Below are 23062 nucleotides of genomic sequence, written 5' to 3' on the forward strand. Positions count from 1 at the left end.
AACATGAGGTCATGTCTGTTTCCATGCCAACAGGAGCTCCTGGGAGACAATATTCAGTAAAAGCACAGAAACGGTGACTGCTGATCAGCTCCAGTGTTGCCAACGAATAGTAGAGCTTTGTAAACAGTGCCTGCTAGTGGTTTACAAATATTCAACTGATTCTAGAGGGTCCCTCACTGGAGTTAACCCTGACTGGGATGACACAAGGTATATGCTCCATCAATTTTGACTTTCTATATTTTGGCCCTTAGAGGAATGCAGTTTTTATAAGGATTTGATTGTATGCTATCTTCTTTTTTCTTTTTCAATCTCAAGTTGCACAATACAAGTTGTGCAACAGATGTTTCATCTCAAAACAACAGTTGTTTATCAACACAGGACTTTGATTCATGCATGGAGATTCATGGCCTGTAGAAGCTTCCCACACATTTCAATGGTGAGGATGCTCATTCTGTCCCCACAAAGGAATATGCAGGTGGATTGGATCTGCTTAAGTGAATGGGGAAGTCTGTGTATATAAACACACAGTGTTTTCTGAAATAGGGCATTTCAGAAGCTGCATAATAAAATTCTTCAATAACACCTTTATCACTTCTGGTGTTGCCATTTTGAGTCCTTACGAGCCAGTATCAAGAAGAGGTTGCCCTTCCCACTGCAATTCAGAAAAGCTAGTTTGAAAAAAGGTTTATATCTGTATCTGGAAAGATGATGTACTTATGAGGGGAGAATTTCACATTATTGTGCTGGTGCAATCTGCAATATATAGTTCAACTCTTTTGAGATATACTCCCATGCCTTCCTTCTCCCCGCATCCCCACAATTCAGTGACATCAGTGTGCTCCCACATCAGGTTAGTGTGAGCCTTGGTAGCTTACATTTTAGCAATTAGGATTACAACTGTGGGTAGAGCATTCACAGACACAGCATTCACACTGTGTCTGTGTTAAAATGAAACTACAAAGTGCCACGTGTAACAGGAAGTTCAGTATCCAATGTCTGAAAATATAAAGCACCACTGATTTATGTCTTAAAGGAGCTGAAACAGAGAAATGTGCTGCTTAATTCTTCTGCTCTGGCTATTTGGGAGCTTTAGAACAGAAGCTGCCATTTTCATTCTTATTTTTTCCATTTTTAACGAATACCTCTTCTACAAATATGATTATTGAATGCAGAGTACAAACTAAAAACTTTAAAGCTAAGTGAATGATATTTTAGATACGAAGGCTATTCTGAAACTAAGTACCACTTGGCTCTTAAAAAATCAAGAGTTAAGGAAAACATTTTATTACAGCTCAGAATAATACCATGGCCACACTACATCTCCATACAATCTCCATCTGAATTTGAATTGAGGCAATTGTCATGTCATGGGTCAAGCTTCTTCATCCCCGCCTCAGCCAGCTGGTAACCTGTTCTAACCTGTTCTGCAGGTAGCTGTGTGTGCATGCATTGTCATGCAGAAGAAGCAGTCCCTGGTCCTCTTCTTTTGTTCCTAACCACTCTCCTGCCTCCCAGGTGATTGTCCTCCCTGAAGGTCCCAGAACACAGTGGTCATTTCCTTCTTGTTGGAGAAAGTCTGTTTGAACTGCAGTTGTCTTACAGAGGTTACTCCTCAAACAGCCCGAATAGCACACTCGACAAACAAACTTTGTGTGGCCACTGTGTTCTGGGACCTTAAAGGAAGAACCTTAAAGGAAGATAATCACCTGGGAAGGAGGAGAACAATTAGGAACCAAGGAGACGCTGCTTCTTCTGCATGACAATGCACAAATACACACAGCAGACCTGCAAAAAGGGTTACCAGCTGGCTGAGCTCCCTGGCAGGAATGTTCTTCATGGAGGAGATAAAGAAGCTTGTCCTATGACATGACAATTGCCTCAATTCAGATGGAGATTGCGGGGAGATGTGGCCATGGTATTTAACTTCTGAGCGATATTAAAATGTTTTCCTTAACACTTTAGAAAGGTGCTGTCACAACAGAGTGAGAACCTAATTTTGATCAGGAGTGATGGAAGATGGTTCTTCTTTTCATCATTTAATATTAAAGAGAATTATTTTTGTGGAAATGCATGTGATCAGACCAAACAGATATACCTTACTTGTTTACCTGATTATTTTGCAAAAACCATGAAAATAACTGCCTGGTGAATTTCCCTCAAAATGGCTTCTTCATTTATTGCAAAGCAGGATTTCTTAAAACAAATCCATTTTTACAAAGAGCTTCTTTTCTTTTTGGAATATTGCAAAATTCATTCTTTAACCCAGCAGTGTTAGAAGTGATGGGGTCCTTCCATGGACTATGGTAATATTTAATGTTCTTTGAATGATTTTTCGGCACTGACCCTGCTATTTTACACATTTCATTGGATTTGAAAATGTGCCCTACGTTCCACTAGAGCAGGTCTAGAATGCCAGATGCAAGGGAGGGCATCAGGATGTGGGCCTCTTGTTGTCTTGTGTGCACCCTGAGGCTTCTGGTGGGCCACGGTGAGATACAGGAAGCTGAACTAGATGGGCCTTTGGCCTGATCCAGGGAGGCTCTTCTTATGTTCTTATGCCTTTCTTTGCAGTAAATTCATAAGAAACTTATGTCATGTAGCAACTGCCTGACTTCATGCTCTTGTGGCATTGCCTAGCAGTTTTGTAGGATTAATCATCACTGCAGTTCTAGAGTGTGTTCAGTCTTCATTATTCAATTGAGCTCTATACAGTGATGTAACACTTTCTAAACACTGTGCTCTATTATGTGTGGTAGTTGTAATCAATTCTAGCATTATGCATTACTTGTTACGCAGCTTCCATTTAGCAAAGGTGTTGTTTTTATGTACTTTTAGAGCATTTATCTAATAACTGGGAGCAATTATGGTACATCAGTAATGGGAAATAGATTAAAGGGTGATTATTAGACGATTCATGATAAATTATTGTTTGTAGAATTTTATTCAAGTTCTGCTTATTGCTCGCATTTAAGCAAATAAATCAAGGAGTCATTGATGAATGGTGAATTAGCAGTTTGCTAAAATCATGATAATGAGGTGGTGGTTATGTCACAACTTCATTAAATAACAGCCCAATGTAGTCTGCCCACATTTTGTTAATGTTGTTTCTAGATCTTAGGCTGTGTGCAGACAGTCATTTGTTCCTGGAGCAATTCTATGCATGTCTATTCAGAAGTAAGTCCCACTGTGTTCAGAGGAGCTTATTCCCAGGAAAATGTGTATAGGGTTGCAGCTGCAGGTGGATAATTTAAAAGAATGAAGTATCTACGTATGCAGTAGCGTAGCTAGAGGTGGTGCAAAGCACTAAGTTTTGCACAGCACCTCACCGTGCATATAAATCTCTCAGCAAGGTGTATGAACCCTGAAGTGTACAATGGCTCTCTTCCCTTTGGAGCCATTCTGCACTGCTGGAGCAAAATGGAGGCGATACCTCCTTCTTTTGGTGGACTGTGCCAAGCAAGATTTGTTTGTTGTTTGGTTTTTTTAAAAATGTGCTTTTTTTGTATTTAATTGGAAACTGTTAGTAAGAAAGAATAACAGCATATGAATATGTGTACAAATTAGGGTTGGCAACCCTATTAAAGATACCTTAGGCTGCAATCCTATACACACTACCCTGGGTATAAGCAATTGAACATTATGGGTCTTACAGTGCAATCCTTTCCATGTCTATTCAGAAGTAACTGTATGACTCATAGTAGGTTGATCATTTAAGCAAGGTTAAATTGTTTAAACTTTAGATATGTTAAAACTGGCTCTGAAGCAAGGAACAGTGGCGAACCTCCCCAGCCCTGTGTCCTGGGGCAAAGGTCCGTGATGGTGCCCCCCCACGGACTATCACAGCTTCCCCCCACAGAAATCCCTCCCACTCACCTGATGCTTACGGAGCCTCGTGCGACCCAAGGCTGTGTCGGGGAAGCTTCCTGATGCTTCCCCAACCCTATAAACTGCTTCCAGAAAACCAACCCAGTTTCAGACCCCATTGGGAGTCTCAAAGAGGCTTCTGCAGGGTCCTAGAGGCTCGCACATGAGCATTTGCCCCATCAAACATAATGGGAGGTCCGCCACTGGCAAGTCCTTTGGTTGTAGATTAAAAATTTATGTTACAGTAGGAGCCATCTTAGAAAAAGTATTCTTCATGTGTGAGAGATGAGGTATTCCTCCTTTTCTAAGACGGCACATGCTATCTGCAATATTTTTCTCTCTATATAAAATAAATATATATTTGTATTTTTTAAAGTTATTTTAGAAAATACGTGCTGCCTAATTAATCAGGGGCATCTTTTTAGTCAGTTTAGATTAATTTTTTAATAGATTAATCTAACTGATTAATGAATTAAACATTGCATCCCCAGTGCAAATTATTGCCGGATTTGTGCATATCTTAAGAGAACTCAAAAGCAAGAACTGCCTACCTGAAGACAGAAAGGTAGGGCAAGAACAATCAGACATACTTCTTATTGATATTCCATTGTAAAAGATAACTCTCTGGATGCCACTCCAGTATTCAAACTGTTGGGTATGGATGGAATGCGACTTTGCAGAGAGGAGCAGATGTGTTTATTGTAGAGAGCACAGTCAAGGTCACACTAGAGACCAGCTTCTCCAAAAATGTATGTTTGTATGCAGTCAAACGTGTCCCCACCTGTTTGACAATCACACATTGATGATTTTTTTTCTCATCTACATGTGTTTTGAAGCTGCAGCATACTGCCCTTGAGCACATCTAATTTTCCCTGGATTTAAAATCATCCTATCAATCAAGATACTTCAATTAGGACCAGCATATAAAAAAATTATTGTACTTGTGCTTCATTTTTATGTTTTGATCTAGATGTTGCATGTAGGTAGTCTGCCAGCATGGCAGTCCGCCTACCCCCTGCCCCCCAACACTGGATTGTACTTTTGTCCACAAATACTAACATACAAATGTTTGTTATATTATTTTACTGGAATGAAGATATTTGTTTAAACTCTTGGGTTTTTTCCCCCTTTCTAAATCATTTTTAGGTATTCACTGCCAGGACCTTTGCAATTCATCATGAAACCTTCCACCGGTTTTGGATGTAGCTCGTCTGGAATGACTCGCTCTATTTACACCTAGATTCGACCACTCATGAAACAAAAGGGAATGTTATATAAAATGGGCAATTTGTTTTATTTTTCCTTCTCAATTTCAAATATGTGATGGAACTGAACATAGGCACTGTTATATCTTTATTACAGTATATAAAATGTAGCTCAAAAACCTGCTGTAAACACTTAACCTTTCTGGAAATGTAATAAACCTTATTAAAATGTTTACAGAGATATGTGAATGTCCAAATCTTGCTAGGTTTCTAAGTAATTCCTTCCTACTAAAAATGTTATTTTTGCTGCAACGTAACTAAAATGGAATTGATCTTGGGAATCCTGACAATGTTAATTTATTTTATAGGCACAATACCTTTGGACTTGAAATATTTATGTAAAGCCTACTGTTTGTCCTCTCATAGATACCAATGTGTCATCAGGATAGATGATGTGAACTGGAAAAAAAACACAGTACTTTAACTTCTAAATATGATCATTTCGATAGCACATCTAAAGAGAAACCTGGAAAAGTCGAAATCTAATGTACCTTCTGGCATCTTTCTACCATTAAGAAAATTATGAGAATTGTTAATTTTTATTTTTCAGTAAGGGCATGCTCTGATATTCGTTTAAGTGAAGACAATCCACTGGGTAAATTATTTAAAACCATCAATTCTGATATAAGTTTCTAGCTGCAGCCTTGTAATAAAAATAAGCAATGGTTCATATCAGTTTTTCCTCTGTTCTTCTTGTGTCTTGAGCCTTTCAGTTTCTTTTGAGACCAAGTAAATATTTGCAACTTTGTAGGAATTAGCAGCAGACCTATCATTAAGCAAATGGGGCATATGCCATGATACGTGTCTCTAGGACTGTGTGGGAAATCTTCTGAGGCTCCCGATGCAGTCTGAAACTGTACTGGAAGTGCAGTTTAAGACCATGGGGAAGCCTCAGATGGCTTCCCTAGTCAGTCCTGGAGCCACATGAGGCTGCCTTGAGCTGCAGGTAAGTGTGTGTATGGGGTGGCTTTGTAAGGGGGCACGACATTGTGGATCTTTGTCCTGGGGTGCCTTGAGGGCAGGTCTACTACTGGTAGGAGTTATGTATATTTTTCAGCTAACTAATTGACAAACCAGACTTCTTGCAGAATTACTATGATGCCAGCAGCCTGTTCAAATCTCATATTGTAGTATATTTGTGCATTGAATTGAACTTTTATTGTGTTGCAAAGGGAATCCTCTGACAAGTAATATTTTTTACAGAAACCATGAAGAATGGATTTGGAAATGTAATCATATAGTTGATTTGGGGGGAGGGGGTGCATGGGCAGGAAAACCAATTAAGAAGAATTGGTTTTCCAGACCAGGAAATAGGTAAGAATGTGACATAGCTACAAGGTGTAGGTCAGGACATGGAGAGATGACTGGAGATAGAACTGCCACAGATGTTTTGTTGGCTGTTAAAACTTTTAAACATATTGCTTCTGGCAACATAGCCAAATGTTAGTTCTAGTCTTTAATAAAAGCATAGTTTATAATATAGATGAGAACTGGGTCATGTGTTCTGCTGTCTGACACCACTGAAAATGGTACCCCCATGGTGAGTTGTCTCACATGCACAGTGGCAATGTAAGTGGCAATCCTGCAGAGTCTTTGTGTCAGAGATTGTGTCAGAGGTCAGAGACACAAACTGGATGTGTAGAGACTCAAATCTGACAGCAGCCATATACACAGCAGGCGATTCAGTAAGCACTATAGCAGGCTGTGTGTGTGTTTGCTTTCTTTGTGACATTCCTCTACTTAGGAGTGTGTGCTTTAGATCTACTTTATTATGGAGTCAACAAAACTGCTATACACATTCCTTCTGCCTTTTAAAAGAAGACCCACTTGTGTGGCACTTGATGACTGAATACAATAATTCCCAAATAGTGGTTTGCAAGATAGTTAAATGTTTTCAGGAACACCCGTTTGCTAGCAGAGGGAGGGAAAAAGCAGAGACCCTTCTTTAGCATGGGTAAAGAAGCCCCATGTGAATCTGCTTGTAGCTCATACTGGGAAACAGCATCACGCAAGAGTCAGAAACTTCATATTAGGCAGCAGGAATGGGAGGAAGAGCTCAAGAAAAGTTTCACAAAAGATGAAACAAATTAATTTGTCTTTAAGGTGCTATAAGACTTTGATATTATGTATTTCAGAATTTGATATCTTGCTTTTCATTGATATGGTTGTCCAAAGCACCTCAGCACAAATTGCTAAAACAGGAATGTTACTTACAGTCCAATCCAAACTATAGCTATGCCAAATTTAACATCAGAACACAGTTCTGCCATTGTAAAATGGCCTTCAGAAGTGCATGAACTACCTTGGACCCCTTTATTCTGGAGCATATCATGGACTGTTGACAAGAATGCTCTATAAGGCAGAACACCTAGATTAGCAGTACCAGCAATAAAACAGTTTACAACCATGCTGTGAACCAGCCGCAGACTTTTGCAGCCCTGTGCCCGGGGCAAAGCTCCACAATAGTGCCCCGTCCATGGGCTATCGCCACCCCACCGTGCAGAAATCTGCCCCCCTGCTCACCAGAGGCTAACGGAGCCTCATGCGACTTCTGCTCTCACCGGAGAAACCTCTATGAGGTTCTCCAGTGCTATAAACTGTGCTTCTGGCAAACCGGAAGCACAGTTTCCGCCCCTGTTGGTAGCTTTAGAGAGGCTTCTGCGGGTCTTAGCGGCCTGTGCCTAGGGCATTTGCCCCATCTCACTCAGTGGCAGGCCATGCAACTGTTATGAACCTTGATTTGTGATGGCAAGTGATTCTTTCCTACCCCCAATACCATTTTAACCTAATGGCTTCTGTGGTTACATTTGTAGATGCTAGAATCCTGCCGAAGTCAAAGCAGATCAGAATTTCCTTTTGTAGTCTGAACAAAGTAGATGACACTTTCCTCCATGGAAAAGCTTCTGGCAGTTCTATTATTAGGCTGAATGTGCTAGATAAGCATTCAGAGTACCTTCCTGTTCCCCCCACCACCACCACAGTAAAGAACTACAATACAAAATATACATACTCAGTAGTTAGCAAAGGAAGGAGCTAGTACAGATGCAAGGAGAGAAACTCCTGGAAGAGAGAGGTAGTCTTTTAAAAGTTTCCTCTGCTTTGCTACAAAATGTTCACTGGAAGGAGCTCTTACAGCCCAATCCTATGGGGCTCAGTAGGACAGTGGAAGTTCCTTCTGCTGTCATAACTACAACAGTGACACCCAGGAGCTAGCAGCAGAACATGCCAGGTGTTCCTGGCACTTGCTAATGGATTGTCTGGACTCCTCCAAGGTAAAAACGATGGCAGGGGAGGGGTGTTCTGTGGGCACCGAGCTTTGGTGGATGGATGGGGGAGGGGGAGGGGTGTGTTAAATGTGCACAAGCTACATGTGCCAGAATGCTATCCCCTCCAGAGCCTCCCAACACATCCCCTTTCCTCAAACCAGCGATAGAGCTTGGCAAGGACCTAAGGAGAGCGATAGGGCATTGAGAGGCTTGTGGAAGAGTAAGGGAAAATATTTTCCCTTCCATAACTCTCATTGGACCCCTCACCATAGCACTGAAGACCCACAGAGGACCTCCTGAATGTGACCAGAGGTTGCATCCAGGGGGGCTTCTGAGTTGTGGGGAGGTTGCACGTGGCCCCATGTCTCAGACTGCGTGCTGGAGCCTTTTTAGTAGGCAATTCCGGTTTTCATGAAAACTGGATGGAAAAGGAACAGGGTTTTTTGTCAATCTGGTAATGTGGAATGCTTGACAACTTTTTTTTTCAGATTAGGAATACTCTTTTGGAATTTCAGTTGTGATTTTAGGGATGCAAAGTCTGGACTTGGCCTGTCCTATGTTGCCTCACCTACCAGTTATGTGCATATAATTGCTCAATGCTACAGTTTAATGTGTGATGAAGATACATGAGAAATCTGGTTATTGGTCCTCAATTGGTATGTTGGGGCCAAATTAGATGTTACGTGGGAGATATGTGATTAGATTCTATTAATATACTAATATTACATACTAACAATACTAATATTTATTTTTCACATTTTTATACATCCCTTCCTTTAAAGAGCTCAGGGCGGTGTACACAGCTGCTCCCCTCCTTTTGTCCTCACAACAACCCTGTGAGGTAGGTGAGGCTGAGAGAAAGTGACTGGCCCAAGGTCACCCAGGAAGCTTTATGGCTGAGGGGGGATTTGAACCTGGATCTTCCAGGTCTAAGTCCACCTCACGAACTACTATACCATGCTGGCTCGCAAATAATATTATATTAGAATACTGTGATTAGAATACTTCCGGAAAGTACACTTGTAAAAGGAGTTGTGCCCTTCTGATTTGGATTGGGGGTATGTTGCCTGGCCCCGGTCCCAGCGATGAGGGCCTTCTCGGGAGTAAGAGGCACCTCAGGAGTAGGGGAGTAGAGCAAGGATGACCTGGATCTGGCCCCCATGCAGGAGGTCTCCCAGGGAGTAGGGCCTGAGATCTCCTGAGATCTCAGGCTAGTCACATGGCTGGAAAGGGTGGGGCTGGCTGGGCCAGCTGCTGGGTTCATAAGAAGCCTGGCAGGCATAAGAACAGGTCACTTTCCCTTGGGACCCTGTTTAGGGAATCGAAAGCTTGAAAGCAGGTATCGGAAGTCAAAAGCAGGTGCCTGACCTGCTGCCCTTACCCAGCTCTGAAGGGGTCAGAGAAGCCTCTACCAGGGTGCCTAGCCCCTAGCTCCAGGAGGGGAAGATTTCTGGCACTCTTGGAGGGTGCAGGACCCTCATCAATTTGTTGGATCTCCTGGCCTCCTTGGTCAGGGAGCCCCCCAGTTGGGCCAAGAGGCTGCCATCAGTACCAGGCCAACCATTGAGGCCTCTCAGCTGTGGGACAGCATGAATGCAATTCCAGGGCAAGACATCACCCCTCTGCTGCGACATCAGCATTATACAACCTAAAGACTGAGCAGGGTGAGTCCCTGTGATGTAACAAGGCCCCCTGATGAATGTAAAATCCTTATTCACATTAAACCGCCTATCTCAGCTTCTCTTCCGAACTCGACGTCGTCTTCCTCGGCGCAGTAATTTTTAGAGAGCCCTCAACACCTAGGAGGAAGCCCTGCCCCTGGGGAGGAGGGCTGGGCCCCAGTCATGGATATGGCAGGGTAGAAGGGCCTCAACCCTGTACCTTGACCCTGATCCTAATGTCCACAGAAGTGAAAGATAATATAAGCACTGTGTGTGTGTGTGTGTCTGTGTGGGGTGTGTGTGTGTTTCCTCTGTGTTTTCACCTCCACAGTGAAAAGCTCTGGGGAAACAAATTGGAGCTCTGGTACAGGAGGTGGGTTTGACCTGACCTGGTCTCCCTCACTGTGGCTCCAAACCAAACTAGGGACCCTCTGTAGCTACTTTCAAAAGAAAATTACACTAGGAGATCCATTTCAAACTTGCATCTCCCACAGAACATCTAGTTTGGCTCTTAATGTTTGATTGAACAGTTCAAAATATATCTTTGTATACCTCAGTTCAAAACCGACTTTTTCAGTAGCTTTCCATCACCTAATTGAGATGCTAGACAATCATTTTGTTTCTGCAATGTTCTGGGACAGGGTGGGGTAGAAGAGTATTTAGTACTGTTGGACTGATCTGTCACCTCAAGTATTTTCTAACTTTTATAAGCTGTACCAATTTGTCACTTGTCAAGAAAACTATTGGCATTTGTCCTTTTGGTAAGATACTATTCCCGCTTGACTTGCCACTTCACAACTTTGTTTTTGACAAGCATGTCTTTGTTTTATGGGAACAGAACTCATGCCAGTATTGAAAAAGTCAACAAAGTACAAAAGATATACTGTAGTGCAAATTGCAACGAGAACCAATGATTCAAGTATTACTTGTGCCTTTAGAAAGAGCTTGAAACTCTCAAAGCCTCTAAAAGAGCTTGAAACTCACTTGTGAGCTTGTTCTGGGCCCAGCTGATCTATTTCTTGTCCTAGCCCTCTGTAGAGAGGTGGAATTTCACTACAAGCCAAACGTGTTCTTATAAAAGGGAAAAAGAGCCACATGGTTAATTTTCATTGGTGTAAAAGTGAAGTGCTCAGAATGACAAAATGTAGAAGAGCTCACGGACTTTAATAGGGTATTTTTGCCACCTCTGTGGAAGCAAAATTGGATTGGGAGACTCATGAATGCTTTTTGCCTTTGTGTGTGTGTTGGGGGGGGGGGAGGCTTTTAGGCCAATAGGAAGTCATGTTCCAGCAACTCTGTTTTGAGAAACCATCCAGAAATGTGTTTCATTTGCTGCAAGTACTTGAGAGGCACACAATACAGTCTACTTCCCTCAATACACTATTATTCACGCTCCAATTATAGATACTTGGTAGTTACTGATCTGCGCTTTGTGCCTCTGTAGCCCCAGGCCAGTGTGTAACTGTGTAAACCTAATTTTCTAAATATTTTTGGCTGTCTCTGGATTGGTCTTACTTGTACTGTCCTGGCCTTATTGCCTTGGCCATACAAGCTATGCATCTGTAGCCTCATAGCCAGTGGAACCTGGACTTACTAAAAGCACATTTGATAGAGCAAAAGAGACTTAGTATTGGTGCTTTGGAACCTGGAATACTCCTGACAGCTCCAAAGAGAGCCTCTGTGCACTGACCTCATGAATGGCTATTTGAGCCCTTGAGGACACAATTCCGAGTTGCAGAAGAAAGTAGTTTGTACTGAAGATGTGAGAATTCCCCTTGGCTGGATATGGAGTTTTGCAATCTGTCTTTGTGAGTGCATGGACAAAACCAGAAGCCTTTCTCAGTGCTGCCTAAGAAAGAATACAAAATGCAGGTGGTTTGGAGAGAACTTACTTTTCAGTTCTCCACACTTCCATGGACTCCTAGTCCTTTTGCTGAACTTTACCTCTTTAAAAAGCATACCTGGTAGCAAGACCAGTTTTAAGCCAATGAGACCAGTTGTTCCCAGTTGGACCCTGTACCAATGTAGCCCCCGCACTCTGGTAAAAATAAAATTAATATATTTACTAAATCATTTCACAATTACTAAAACAAGTGATTTTGTAACAATTTACTTTTCAAAGGTAATCTACACATTTTGTTTAGTTGTATACAATTTTGTATTAAAATGTACTTAGAGCCATTTGATCTATTCATTCACATATGCTTTTTAGGCGCACATTTTGATTGCTTTGCATTTTAACATAGAGACATAAAGTCTATAACAACAAATCTTGGCTGTGAACCTCGGGCCCCACAAAAACTGTTTCCAGTTGGCGCCCCCTATGGCAGAGGGAGAAAAAAGGATGAGAGAACAGTGTTTGACTGGTGGTTTACGTGGGAAAATAAACTAAAAAGGGACTGGGGAAGGATTTAGGCAAAGAACAGTTCTTTAATGAGAGGATGAAAGCTGACAACTAGTTTATCCATTATGAAATAAAGAAATGGCAAGAACAGGTTTATCTTGGGCAGCGCTCGCTCAGTTGACTCTGTTGTCATCTGGATTTTACATCTTCAGATTCGAGTCAGTGCAAGTCCCCTGACCTGTATTGAGGGCTGACCTGTACCCTCCTGTTCTGAGGTGCAGGGATGTTGGGGGCGGCCTCCCCACATCTCAGAATGCCTTTTGGAGGCATGTAAGATGTACTTCCATTTTTTCCGAAAACCCAGAAGTGCATCTTAGAGGCCTTGAGCAGGCTGTTGGAGAATGTAGAGGCTCCTTGCGCCTCTGAGAGACTGCCAGAAGCCTCTAAGATGAACCTTTAGTTTTTCGAAAAAAGAGGTGCATCTTAGACACCTCCCACAGGCTTTTTGGGACGTGGGGAAGCCACATGTATCCTCTTCCTTTCTTAGAACACCTCTAGATGCAACCAGAGGGACACCATGGGTCACGTTCGGAGGTTCCCTGCGGGCCATATTTGATTATGCACTGTTTTCTTCATCCACAGGGGTTCTGGGAACAGAACCCCCGCAGATGACCAGATCCGACTGTAAATTCCTCTAGATGTGCAAAGCCATAAAAAGGAATAGCTGATGTTGTCCTGTAATTTTGAAATTACTTCTCACTCAAAAAGAGCAAAGAACTTTTCTGAAGGGAAAAAAGTGTGCCTTAAATGCAGACCCCGATGTTTCTTGCCACTTTTCCGGAGAAAGTACTGTTTTTATGCAAATAGTCCCAGCTTTCTCTCACATTCAGTACTATCTCCTATCCCCCCCCCCCCCACACTGTAGTGTCAGAAATTTAAGATCATGTGGGAGGAACCCTCATAAAATCTACTTTTCACATCAGTGGCACCCCTCCTGAGAGCAGGGGCCACTCCTACATGACGTGGGACTTCCAACATATTGGAGTGGTGAGAGAAGGAGAAAAGCTTTGACAGCTCCCACACACTGCTGAGGTAACATGGTAATGGGGGCTAATTGGATTTAATTTTCTTCTTGGCAAGCAAACATTGGAAGGCCCCCTCAGGCAAACCAGTGAGTAACATTCTAACTATTACAGTCTGCAAAAGAACTAGTCTTTTTGTGGGGTGGAGGGTACTGTTTATGCCAATTTGTTTCCTATCCCCTTGGGCTTCCTTCTTGGTATTGGAATGCAAATGTTGTTATTGAGAGTGTGCTTGAAATGTCAGCCTTATATGTAATTAACACAGCCTCAGACAGGCTCTTGCATATGACAGATTTATAGAGAGCAAGACTATTTCAATTATTCAGATATGCATGAAGTACTAAATTCAGTTACAGAAAAAAAAACATCACAGCCACCTTCTGTTGTACACACCCTTGTGGTGTTCTCAGTGGTGTAAATGCTCACCTTCCCATTAAACATTCAGGCAGCTGTGATATATTTCATGGCAATGCTCCTCTTCTGTGAGACTCTGAAACTGTATTATGGGGATAGTTCAAAATGCAATTAAAGTCAAAGAAGTCGCATGAATTTTGATGCATTGGCGACATTGTAGCCAGTTTCCAAATTCCAATTCCATATTATTTTCCACACTGTATTCTGCATAAGGTCAACAACCAGTAGTATCAATTTAGCCAAGGCATGTTATCAGTGCTTCTATTATTTAAGAATATGCTTAAGTTTCAATTTGGCACATAAAATAGTAGTAGGCAATACAATAGCCATCCCTTCTTTGCTAGTGAATTAACTACAGACAACAAAGCTTGATAGCTGATTAAAAGTGCAATCCTATGCATGGTTAATCAGAAGTAAGTCCCACTGTGTTCAATGGGGCTTACTCCCTAGAAAATGTATTTAGGAATCAACCTTAAGGGTCTGCTTTTTCTATCCCAGGGACTAGAGTAGAAGGTTCCCAAACGCTCTTAATGTGCAGCACCCTTAGTGTCACCATAATTGTTTCATGGTGCCCCAGATGTTCGTGTGTGTGCATGCACCAAGCAGACTGTATTGGTGGTCTGGCACATATCTTAATAATAATAATACAGGTATTTCTATACCACCTTTCTTGGTCCTCAGATTTCTCCTTAGACTTTATTCAAGGTGGTTTACATAGGCAGACAATTTTTAAATCCCTGTAGGGATTTTTACAATTTGAAAGAAGGTTTCTATCTTTCAAGAAACCACAACATTCAGATGTTTCTTTCTTGATCTGGTCACACATTCTGGCCTCCATCCTCCCATGCTCAGAGCAGATGAAATAGCTCGGCTCAGCTTGTCAGCTGCTTCAAGGTCGCACGGTGCCGGTGGCCTCAAACTGGCGACCTTTGGATGTTATCTTCAGGCAAATGGAGGCTCAACCCTCTAGAGCAGATCTCCTGCCCATCTTAATCTTGTGAAAGGTTAATCTTAATCTTGTGAAAAGTTCCAGGCCTGTTCAGATTACAGTGAATATTGGGGTCAACCCACTTTCAAAAGATCTGAGTGGCTGTGTCACAAGCTAGATGAATGTAAAGTCATTCACAAGACTATTCAACATACACAAACATAAGAAATATGTATAGCAGGACTGAGGCTGGTGCTAGTCATTATGACATTATAGAGTCACTGCCCAAAACAGGAACCCAAAGTCCCCTTTTTCTTTCTCTCCTGTAGTTTCTAGGGATACTCAGTGCATGATATAATTGCTGTTTCTTTACACCTGCTCAGCTTCACTAGCTGAAGTTTAAGGGGTGGGGAAACTCAGAGTGATGGCATCACATTTTTCATTGAATATCCATGGAAGCTGTTGTGGAGGGATGGAGAATGAGGTGCAAAGTTGTTGTTTTTGGTGGAAACTGCTTTAATGTCACCTTCCAAGCTTTAATTTTATTGACTGGGAACTTCAGCCTCCTACAACTGGAGAAAAACAAGAATACGAGAATACAAGAATCTCGTATGTTGTACAAGAACATTTAACCCACTTGTAATTGGCCATTTTTAGTTTTTAGATAAAGAGTACTAGTGTACCACTTTAGTGGCTTAATAAAGACACCCTCTGCTGAACTCTATTTCCATTTCAATGAAATTGCATAAATATGGCATATTTAAAAGTGCAAAGTCATCTTTTTGCAATGCCTCAACAGTGTGATTTAGTTTTACTCCCAAAATCTTATCAATGAGCTTGGAAACTTGAGTTTTGCAGGCTGGAGTTAGCCTGACCCTAAAAGGAATGGGGAGGGGGGCACTGATATAGTTGGCCTTCCCCAACCACTATCTTGTTGAGTCCTTTCTGCAACCAAGCAGAATTATTTTCAGCTTTGCCTGCTCTCAACCCAGCAAGCACAGCTGTGCTGAGGGTAGAAAACTCCAAGCACAGCCCACACATGTGCTGAATGCAGTCTCAGATGTCTCAATCTGAAAAATAAGGGGAGAAGGGAGGATCTCGTTCCCATGGCTACTGGGACAATTGGCACATGCACATTATAGCAACCAGTGTAAAAATAAAAACCTAAATTACAAAGAAAATCAATGAAAGGATATGGGCAATGACTTGTCAATGTTTAACCCCTCACAATTTTGCAGGTCTAAAAGCCTCAATGAATGATAACCCACATTGATTCCTTGACCGATAATCTCCCTGTTAGCAGACCAATGTATTTTTCACCCTTCAAATGTATCAGAACACCTTTCTAATCTTTGTCCCAGTGATTTGGTCCTGAAAGCCGACTACTCTGCTAAATTGGACAGAATCACAGCAAACATCTTTTTTGTTTGAGTGATTGGAAAATAAATTCAGACTCTGAGAACACACGTTCAAGAGCACCTAGTACCTTTGTAGACAAATCTTTGGTGGCCACAATTTTGGGAACCATTGTCTCCCTCAAAGGTGTCTCTCACCTAAGTGCAGTTTTGTGGGATCAATGTCTGTCTACCTCTTAAACCCCAAAGTAACACTATCTCCTGTTAAGCTGTCACCATCTGATGTCACTCTCTGAACAGCTTTTGCGAGCCTGTGAAAGCTATAGGTAGCTGAGCTGCTGAAAGGACCCAATTTCAGCAGGAGGTGTGAATGGGTTTAAGGCTTCAGTCTGAAGCTAGCAGGTTGCGATGAAAGCTGTCATGATGGATGCCTGAGAAACATATGCCTTGAATCAAGTTTAGTCAGGCTTCGCTGAGTTGTAATAATGCTACAGCCGCACAGTTGGTAACATTAGGCTAAGATGGCTTTAAAAGGGTCAAAGGCGGAAAGAAAATGCATTTCACATGCACTCTGGTAGCAGTGAAAATGCTAATATTGCTTCTGCTGGCTTTGGTAGTGAAGCCAAGCTCTGAAAGGAGTAATAGTGATCCCATCTGAGCGCTGACAAAAGACAAAGAGAGGGCATATGCCCATCCCCTCTCCCCTTCAGGGTTACGGCCCAAGAACGCCTGCCTAATTGTCAAACAAAAGTAGTTGTCCAAAAGCCTTTCCCTTGCTTTCTTATGTGACTGGCACCTGGAATCACGAAGCTTGCACACCTGAATCAGTTGATGGGAGTGTAAGAGCAGAAAAAGACTACTGCCTTCGTACTCTGCTTGTATGGGCTTTCTAGAAACATCCATTTGACCACTGTGTGAAACTGGATTCTGGAATAGACAGGCAATTGGCCAGGGCTCTTATGAATGGTAACAACATATTTTAAAACCAAGATACTACAGGCATCCCCTGCTCGTTTGACTGGTTAGGGACTGGAGCTGTGGTGAAAAGCAGAAACAGCTGAAAAGTGAAACCTGGTCTCTTTTTAGTTTACAAATGTTGCTTTCTATGCTGTTTTATCTAGTAAATTGCAAATGCCTTTTTTATCAAGCAAATCCCTGCTGTCGCACAAAGATTTCTGCAAATGGACTCTCATTAATGCCTTTGGGAATGAGAATATGACCAAAGCTAAAGTTGGAGCATACGCGAGCCCTCTCTCTCTCTCTCACACACACACACCCCAAAACAGTTTGAATCAACATGGAGGAGGGCGGTTTTAGCTGAAAGAGGTTGAAAGAATGAAGCATGCGTTAAATGAATGACTTACAGGTATAACTGAAAAGGGTTAAAGTGCGGAACATTGAAAAATGATCTGTCAGAAAGCGGGGGACACCTGTATTACTTTGTGAATCTGGAACGCAATGACAATGCAATGCATTGAATGCAATGACAATGTAAACAATGGCTGTTGGTTATACCACCTCATATTGCAGATATATTTTCATTGACCAAGCTGAACATGGTTGCCATTGGATAGCTTGTGGAACATGCCCCATGTTGTAGGAGACAAGTGCACCTGAAGCACAGTAGGGTTGCCTTGAGAACAAGCATTTCACTTATAATGCATGTAGGAGAGGAGGCAGGCACTTCTACTCGCAGCTGTTCCTCATCCACTTCTTTTGTCACAATGTCCCTTCTCCATCTGCAGTTGCAACCTGGTGACAATCCTTGTCATCCTGAAAGCTCTTTGTAAACATTCGTGATTGTACAGAAGAATGAGAACAGGCAGATTATCAAACAGAAGGAGGTCTTTAAAGTTAGAAACTTCCATTACAAACATCAAACACTAATATAGATTGCCATTTTCTTTATTTGTTTAGTTAATATAAGTGCAGATTTTTTGGGGGGGAGGAATAAAACAGTAAGGTAAGAAGAAAAAAATCTGCAAGTTTTAATTACCAGTAAACAACATCTCTTACCAAGAACAAAAATGTGGAACACACCATCGAGAACACATTAACTTGAAAGGAAGTTCTACTGGCTTTGGTGGAGCTTAGCTCCACACAAGTGCTCTCAAGATCGAAAGCTCAAGGTCAATAGCAGTGAAATTTCTATTCCAGACAGCAGAAATCAACATGAGTACAAAGGCTGAATATTAATATTTACATTCAATTAAAATGTTAAGCCTTGTAGTTCAGTACTTCTACTTGAACTCAGGTACTTTGGGCTTATGAAGAACAAAATTCTTACTGGAAGTGACTTTCCAACCCCATTCCTGCTTCCTGAATGGGAGTTTCAGGGAGGCCAAGTGTGTGCTTGGGCTGGATTAAGCAGTTGCTCAAATAAAGAGATGGACTTTTGGGAACAAGGAAAGGTTTCTTTGCGGTGTCTTTTCTGGTTGCTATTTCTTCTGCATCTGTTTAGACCAGGGGTCGGCAGCTTTAAACATTCAAAGAGCCATTTGGACCTGTTTTCTGGAGAAAAGAAAACCCCGGGAGCCACAAAACCCTTTTGACATCTAAAATGAAGATAACACTGCATATATAGTTTTTTTTTTTTTTACCTTTATGCTATGTATAAAAAAACTATAATGTGTTGCATTTTTGAAATGAATGAACTGCTACAGAGAAAACAATATGTAACATATTTTAATGTTACAAGATCACCATAATCTTAAATTTAGAATTACATATAAAAAACGAAAGAGCTAAAATAAAATACATTTAAAATAATACTAATTTATTTTCCCAGGGCCTGCCCTACCCAATTTGGTGCTATAGGCAAGACTTGGGCTGGTGCCCTCCCTAGCAGAAAATCCTGACCAACAGTAAATAGTTATCTTTGTGTCTTTTCCATAGTAATGTAAAAGAGGTACAATGAAATACAAAATCTAATGACTAGTATTTTTCAATACAATAAAGAGATTTATAGTTATTACTCCCTGTTGTATGTCCCAATTTATAATGCACTCCCCGCTTGTATATGCAACTTTTATAATACGCTCCCCTCTTACAGGTCCCATTTTTATAATGTAGCCCAGGGGTGCTCAATAGGTGGATCGCGATCTACCGGTAGATCGCGAGGCAAAATGAGTAGATCGCGGAGTGCCGACACCCCCTTCAGGTGCCTCTGGGAGGAAACGCCGGGAGTAAGGCCCATTGTACTCAATGGGGCTTACTCCCAGGTAAGTGTGGCTAGGATTGCAGCCTCACAGCCTAATCCTAGGCATGTCTACTCAGGAGTAAGTCCTGTTATACTCAGTGGGGCTCAAGGTACACCAACATACATTGTACACATAAATGTTATATGTTATGATGGCGCGAACATTGTAAAAAAAACTCTGGTAGATCTCCGGGCCTTGCTGGGTTTCAAAGTAGCTCTCGAGCCAAAAAAGTGTGAGCACCCGTGATGTAGCCCCTTCTTGTAGGTCCCTTGTAGGTGCTGGGGCACCTTCCTTATGAGGAAAGGCTACGTTTGGGCCTCTTCAGCCTAGAAAAGAGACGCCTGAGGGGGGACATGATTGAGACATACAAAATTATGCAGGGGATGGACAGAGTGGATAGGGAGATGCTCTTTACACTCTCACATAACACCAGAACCAGGGGACATCCTCTGCCTGTCTCCTCAGAAGTCAGCCCCAGTAGAGTGAACAGGGCTTCCTCCCAGGGAAGCGTGGACAGGAATGCAGCTCACCTCGCTCCTTCCTGCCCATTGCCTCAGCAGCACTGCGTCTCCCGCGCTTCTCCGACCAGCCTCGCCTCTTCCGTTCAGCCCCCTGCCTGCTGCAGGGCGAAGGAAGGAAGAGCGCAGGGAAGAGGTGCCCGGCTGCCCCCCTGCACCTGCTCGCAGTGGGGCGCGGAGAGCAGGTCCAGGAGAGTGCAGCAGCCCCTGCCTGCCTGCCGAGGAAGGAGCTGCTGTGCGCGCGGGGGGGGGCGCTTTGCAGGGAAGGAGCTGCAGCTTTGCAGGGAGGAGCGGTGCCCCCCACTCACCAGCAGCAGCCCGCAACACATCGCGCAGGAGTGAGGCGCCCTCGGGGCGGGGCTGGCTGGGCAGAGGCCAAGGGGAAGGTGCCCCGCTTCCAGCCCCCACTGGGGAGCCACATCAGAGGACTGAAAGAGCCACATGCGGCTCTTAAAACACAGGTTGCCGACCCCAGGTTTAGACTATGAGCCCTTTTGGGACAGGGATCCATTCAATTATTTGATTTTCTCTGTAACTACTTTGTGAACTTTTTAGTTGAAATGCAGTATATATAAATATTCATCGTTATCATAGAAACGTAGCGTTGCAAGAGACCTAATAGGTCATCTTGTCCAACTCCCTGCTTGTAGCAAGAAATTCTCCTACAGCCTCTGCTTGAAGATTTCCAGTTAGAGAGAATCCACCACCTCCCTCAGCAATCTGTTCCACAATTGCCACAAATCGTTTCTGCAGATGATGATAATGATGATAATGATCATTTTAAAAGTTTACTGCCGTGTTATCTGTTAATAGACATTCTGAAATGGTGTGTTTAGTGCGTTCCAGTGCAAGAACAGGTGCTTACAAATGCACCCCAAAGAAGTGCTGGCGAAGGGGTTCACAGAATCTGGGTGTTTGATTGTGGAGAGCTCCTACCAGTCAGAGTAAGCAATACTGAGCTAGATGGACCAATCGTTTTTGACTCGGTATATTTCAGCTTCATATGTAAAATGAATTTCTATACCTTGCTACTCATAATGGCACTTCTGGTTCCAGGTATCGTGTACAGCAAGTTTATTTTAATACTATTGGAGTTCTCCCCAGCAAATTGGTTCAGTAAATTCAAAGGTTATTCTCATGAACACGAGAACTTCAAGAGGTGTGCTTAGTGTACGGGTCTATTGTTAAAATTAACCATGGGGGCTCTTATTCCTTGGTGGTAGTTCAAGGTTAGATTCTAATCTAATTCAGTGTTGGATTCTCCAGAAATAAATGGAATTTCATATAAGTGCAGAGCACCTCAGAAAACAAGTACATGGACAGTTCAGAATTCACAGCACAGAGGTAGATAATAATTCCTTTCTATTTTATAAATTTCTGTTGCCTCTCCAGTTAGTCACAACTTTACTATATGAAATAGGCCCAGCAGCTTTAAGGAACGACCCAAAGGAAGATTATTTCTTTCTCTCAGAGTCCGCATTATGTTAGTTCTTTTTTCCTTCCAGCTTTCTGACATCCTTTTTGATAGTATTTCAAATACAGACATATAACAGACTTTTATCATACAAGTATGTTTGTCAATTTATTTTCAATTTTTTTTTTTACAGGTATTTATATACCGCCTTTCTTGGTCTTTATTCAAGACTTTATTCAAGGCGGTTTACATAGGCAGGCTTATTAAATCCCCGTAGGGATTTTTACAGTTTGAAAGAATGTTCTATCTTACAAGAACCACAACATTCAGATGTTACTTTCTTGATCTGGTTTCACATTCTGGCCTCCATCCTCCCACACTCAGAGCAGATGGAATAACTCGGCTCAGCTTATCAGCCGCTTCAAGGTCGCACGGTGCCGGTGGCCTTGAACTGGCAACCTTCGGATGTTATCTTCAGGCAAATGGAGGCTCTACCCTCTAGACCAGACATCCTGCCCAATTTCTTTCCTAATACAGTATCCCATAAATCTTCTGGTACATTAATTCCTAGCAGTGACCAAGATCCAAAGAGTTACTCCACTACAAGTGAGCAGGATCATCTGCTTCCCTTCCATGCTCACTTGTTCAGATTTCCCAATCCAGGAAGTGAAAGACTTCTGATTTTACATAAAGGGGACATGTGAACAAAGGGAAGGAGGGAGGGCGAAGGGGCAGGCAGGCAAGCAGGCAGGTGTATGTGTGTGAAAGTGTGGAAGATCCCCCCCCTCCATTTGTGTGTGTGAATGGGATCATAAACTGGCATGAAGATCTCCCCGCCCCCTTAGTTAGGGTGAATGGGATCATTCACTAACAATCCTATGCATGTTTTCTCAGAAGTAAGTTCCATTGAGTTCAATGGGGCTTTCTTCCAAGTAAGTTCGTACAGGACTACAGCCTGACAACAGTAGTTAATTGGCAACAGAAAAGTGACATCATTAAGTAGAAGGTGACATCATGAAGCAAATATTGCAGAAATAAGCACTTTTTTTCTCACATAGAAACTCATTAACTGCAAATGACAGAATAGAAAACGTGCAAATCCTATTCATATTTTCAAGATAGAGCCCAATTATAATGGGGGCCGGATAAATTGCCTCCGGCCCAGGGATCTTATGTTTGACATGCCTGTACTAGACCATCCCTATCTATGTGCTCTTTTTATCCCTTTAAAGAATTCTAAAAGGTTTATGAGACAAGAAGACCTGTCTTTGCAGATACTATATGCTGATTCTTCAACAAGGCTAACACTGCTGTCCAGAAACACACACAGAAACAGCACATTTATGACAGTGCACGCCAGCAGCCAGTCAGCATGCACTGAATAGGATTGGGCCCTCATTCTCTAAACTGGGGGTGTATGCGTGGTATATAGGGAGTGCTGCGTACTTGTACAGTTGATTATAAGAATTTTTGCTCAAAATGGGTTTTCACCAATTTATCCAGGAGACATTAGAGTCCAGCAGATCGGTAAAATCTTTGATCACTGAGAGAGAGAAAGAAAAAAAAATTATTATTTGGGGCACTTTGCAGTGCCCTGGTAAGGAGGTTGGTTTTTGTGATAAGTTACGCAAGTTCGGCTATTTCACATCTGACCGCATTAGGGATTTCTCTTTGAATGTCATCTAGACCTGCAGTGTGCTACTTTTTAATTTGTCAGTTAGCAATCTAGGATTGGCTTTTTAGTCACCAAA

At 42.3% G+C, this 23062-nt stretch overlaps 1 protein-coding gene and 1 long non-coding RNA gene across 4 annotated transcripts in view; both read left to right on the forward strand.

The window, feature by feature from the left end:
- Nucleotides 1-5804, forward strand: part of TTLL7 (tubulin tyrosine ligase like 7) — a 78950-nt gene extending 73146 nt beyond the window's left edge. The window contains exons 20-22 of one of the 2 annotated variants that reach the window (XM_066623679.1): nucleotides 34-207; nucleotides 4356-4429; nucleotides 5011-5086. In XM_066623679.1, the coding sequence (XP_066479776.1) occupies nucleotides 34-207; nucleotides 4356-4419 (238 nt within the window). In that variant the 3' untranslated portion in view covers nucleotides 4420-4429; nucleotides 5011-5086. Of the gene's footprint in view, nucleotides 1-33; nucleotides 208-4355; nucleotides 4430-5010 lie in introns of both variants that reach the window. The other variant, XM_066623678.1, reaches the window with a different exon arrangement.
- A 2332-nt stretch (nucleotides 5805-8136) lies between these two features.
- The window catches only part of LOC136647856 (uncharacterized), a 221715-nt gene continuing 206789 nt past the window's right edge, over nucleotides 8137-23062 (forward strand). For both annotated transcript variants that reach the window (XR_010794306.1, XR_010794305.1), the window contains exon 1: nucleotides 8137-8401. This is a non-coding gene — a long non-coding RNA (uncharacterized lncRNA). The remainder of the gene's footprint in view (nucleotides 8402-23062) is intronic.

Source organism: Tiliqua scincoides, chromosome 4 (assembly GCF_035046505.1).
Source record: "Tiliqua scincoides isolate rTilSci1 chromosome 4, rTilSci1.hap2, whole genome shotgun sequence".
NCBI classification, from domain to species: Eukaryota; Metazoa; Chordata; class Lepidosauria; order Squamata; family Scincidae; genus Tiliqua; species Tiliqua scincoides.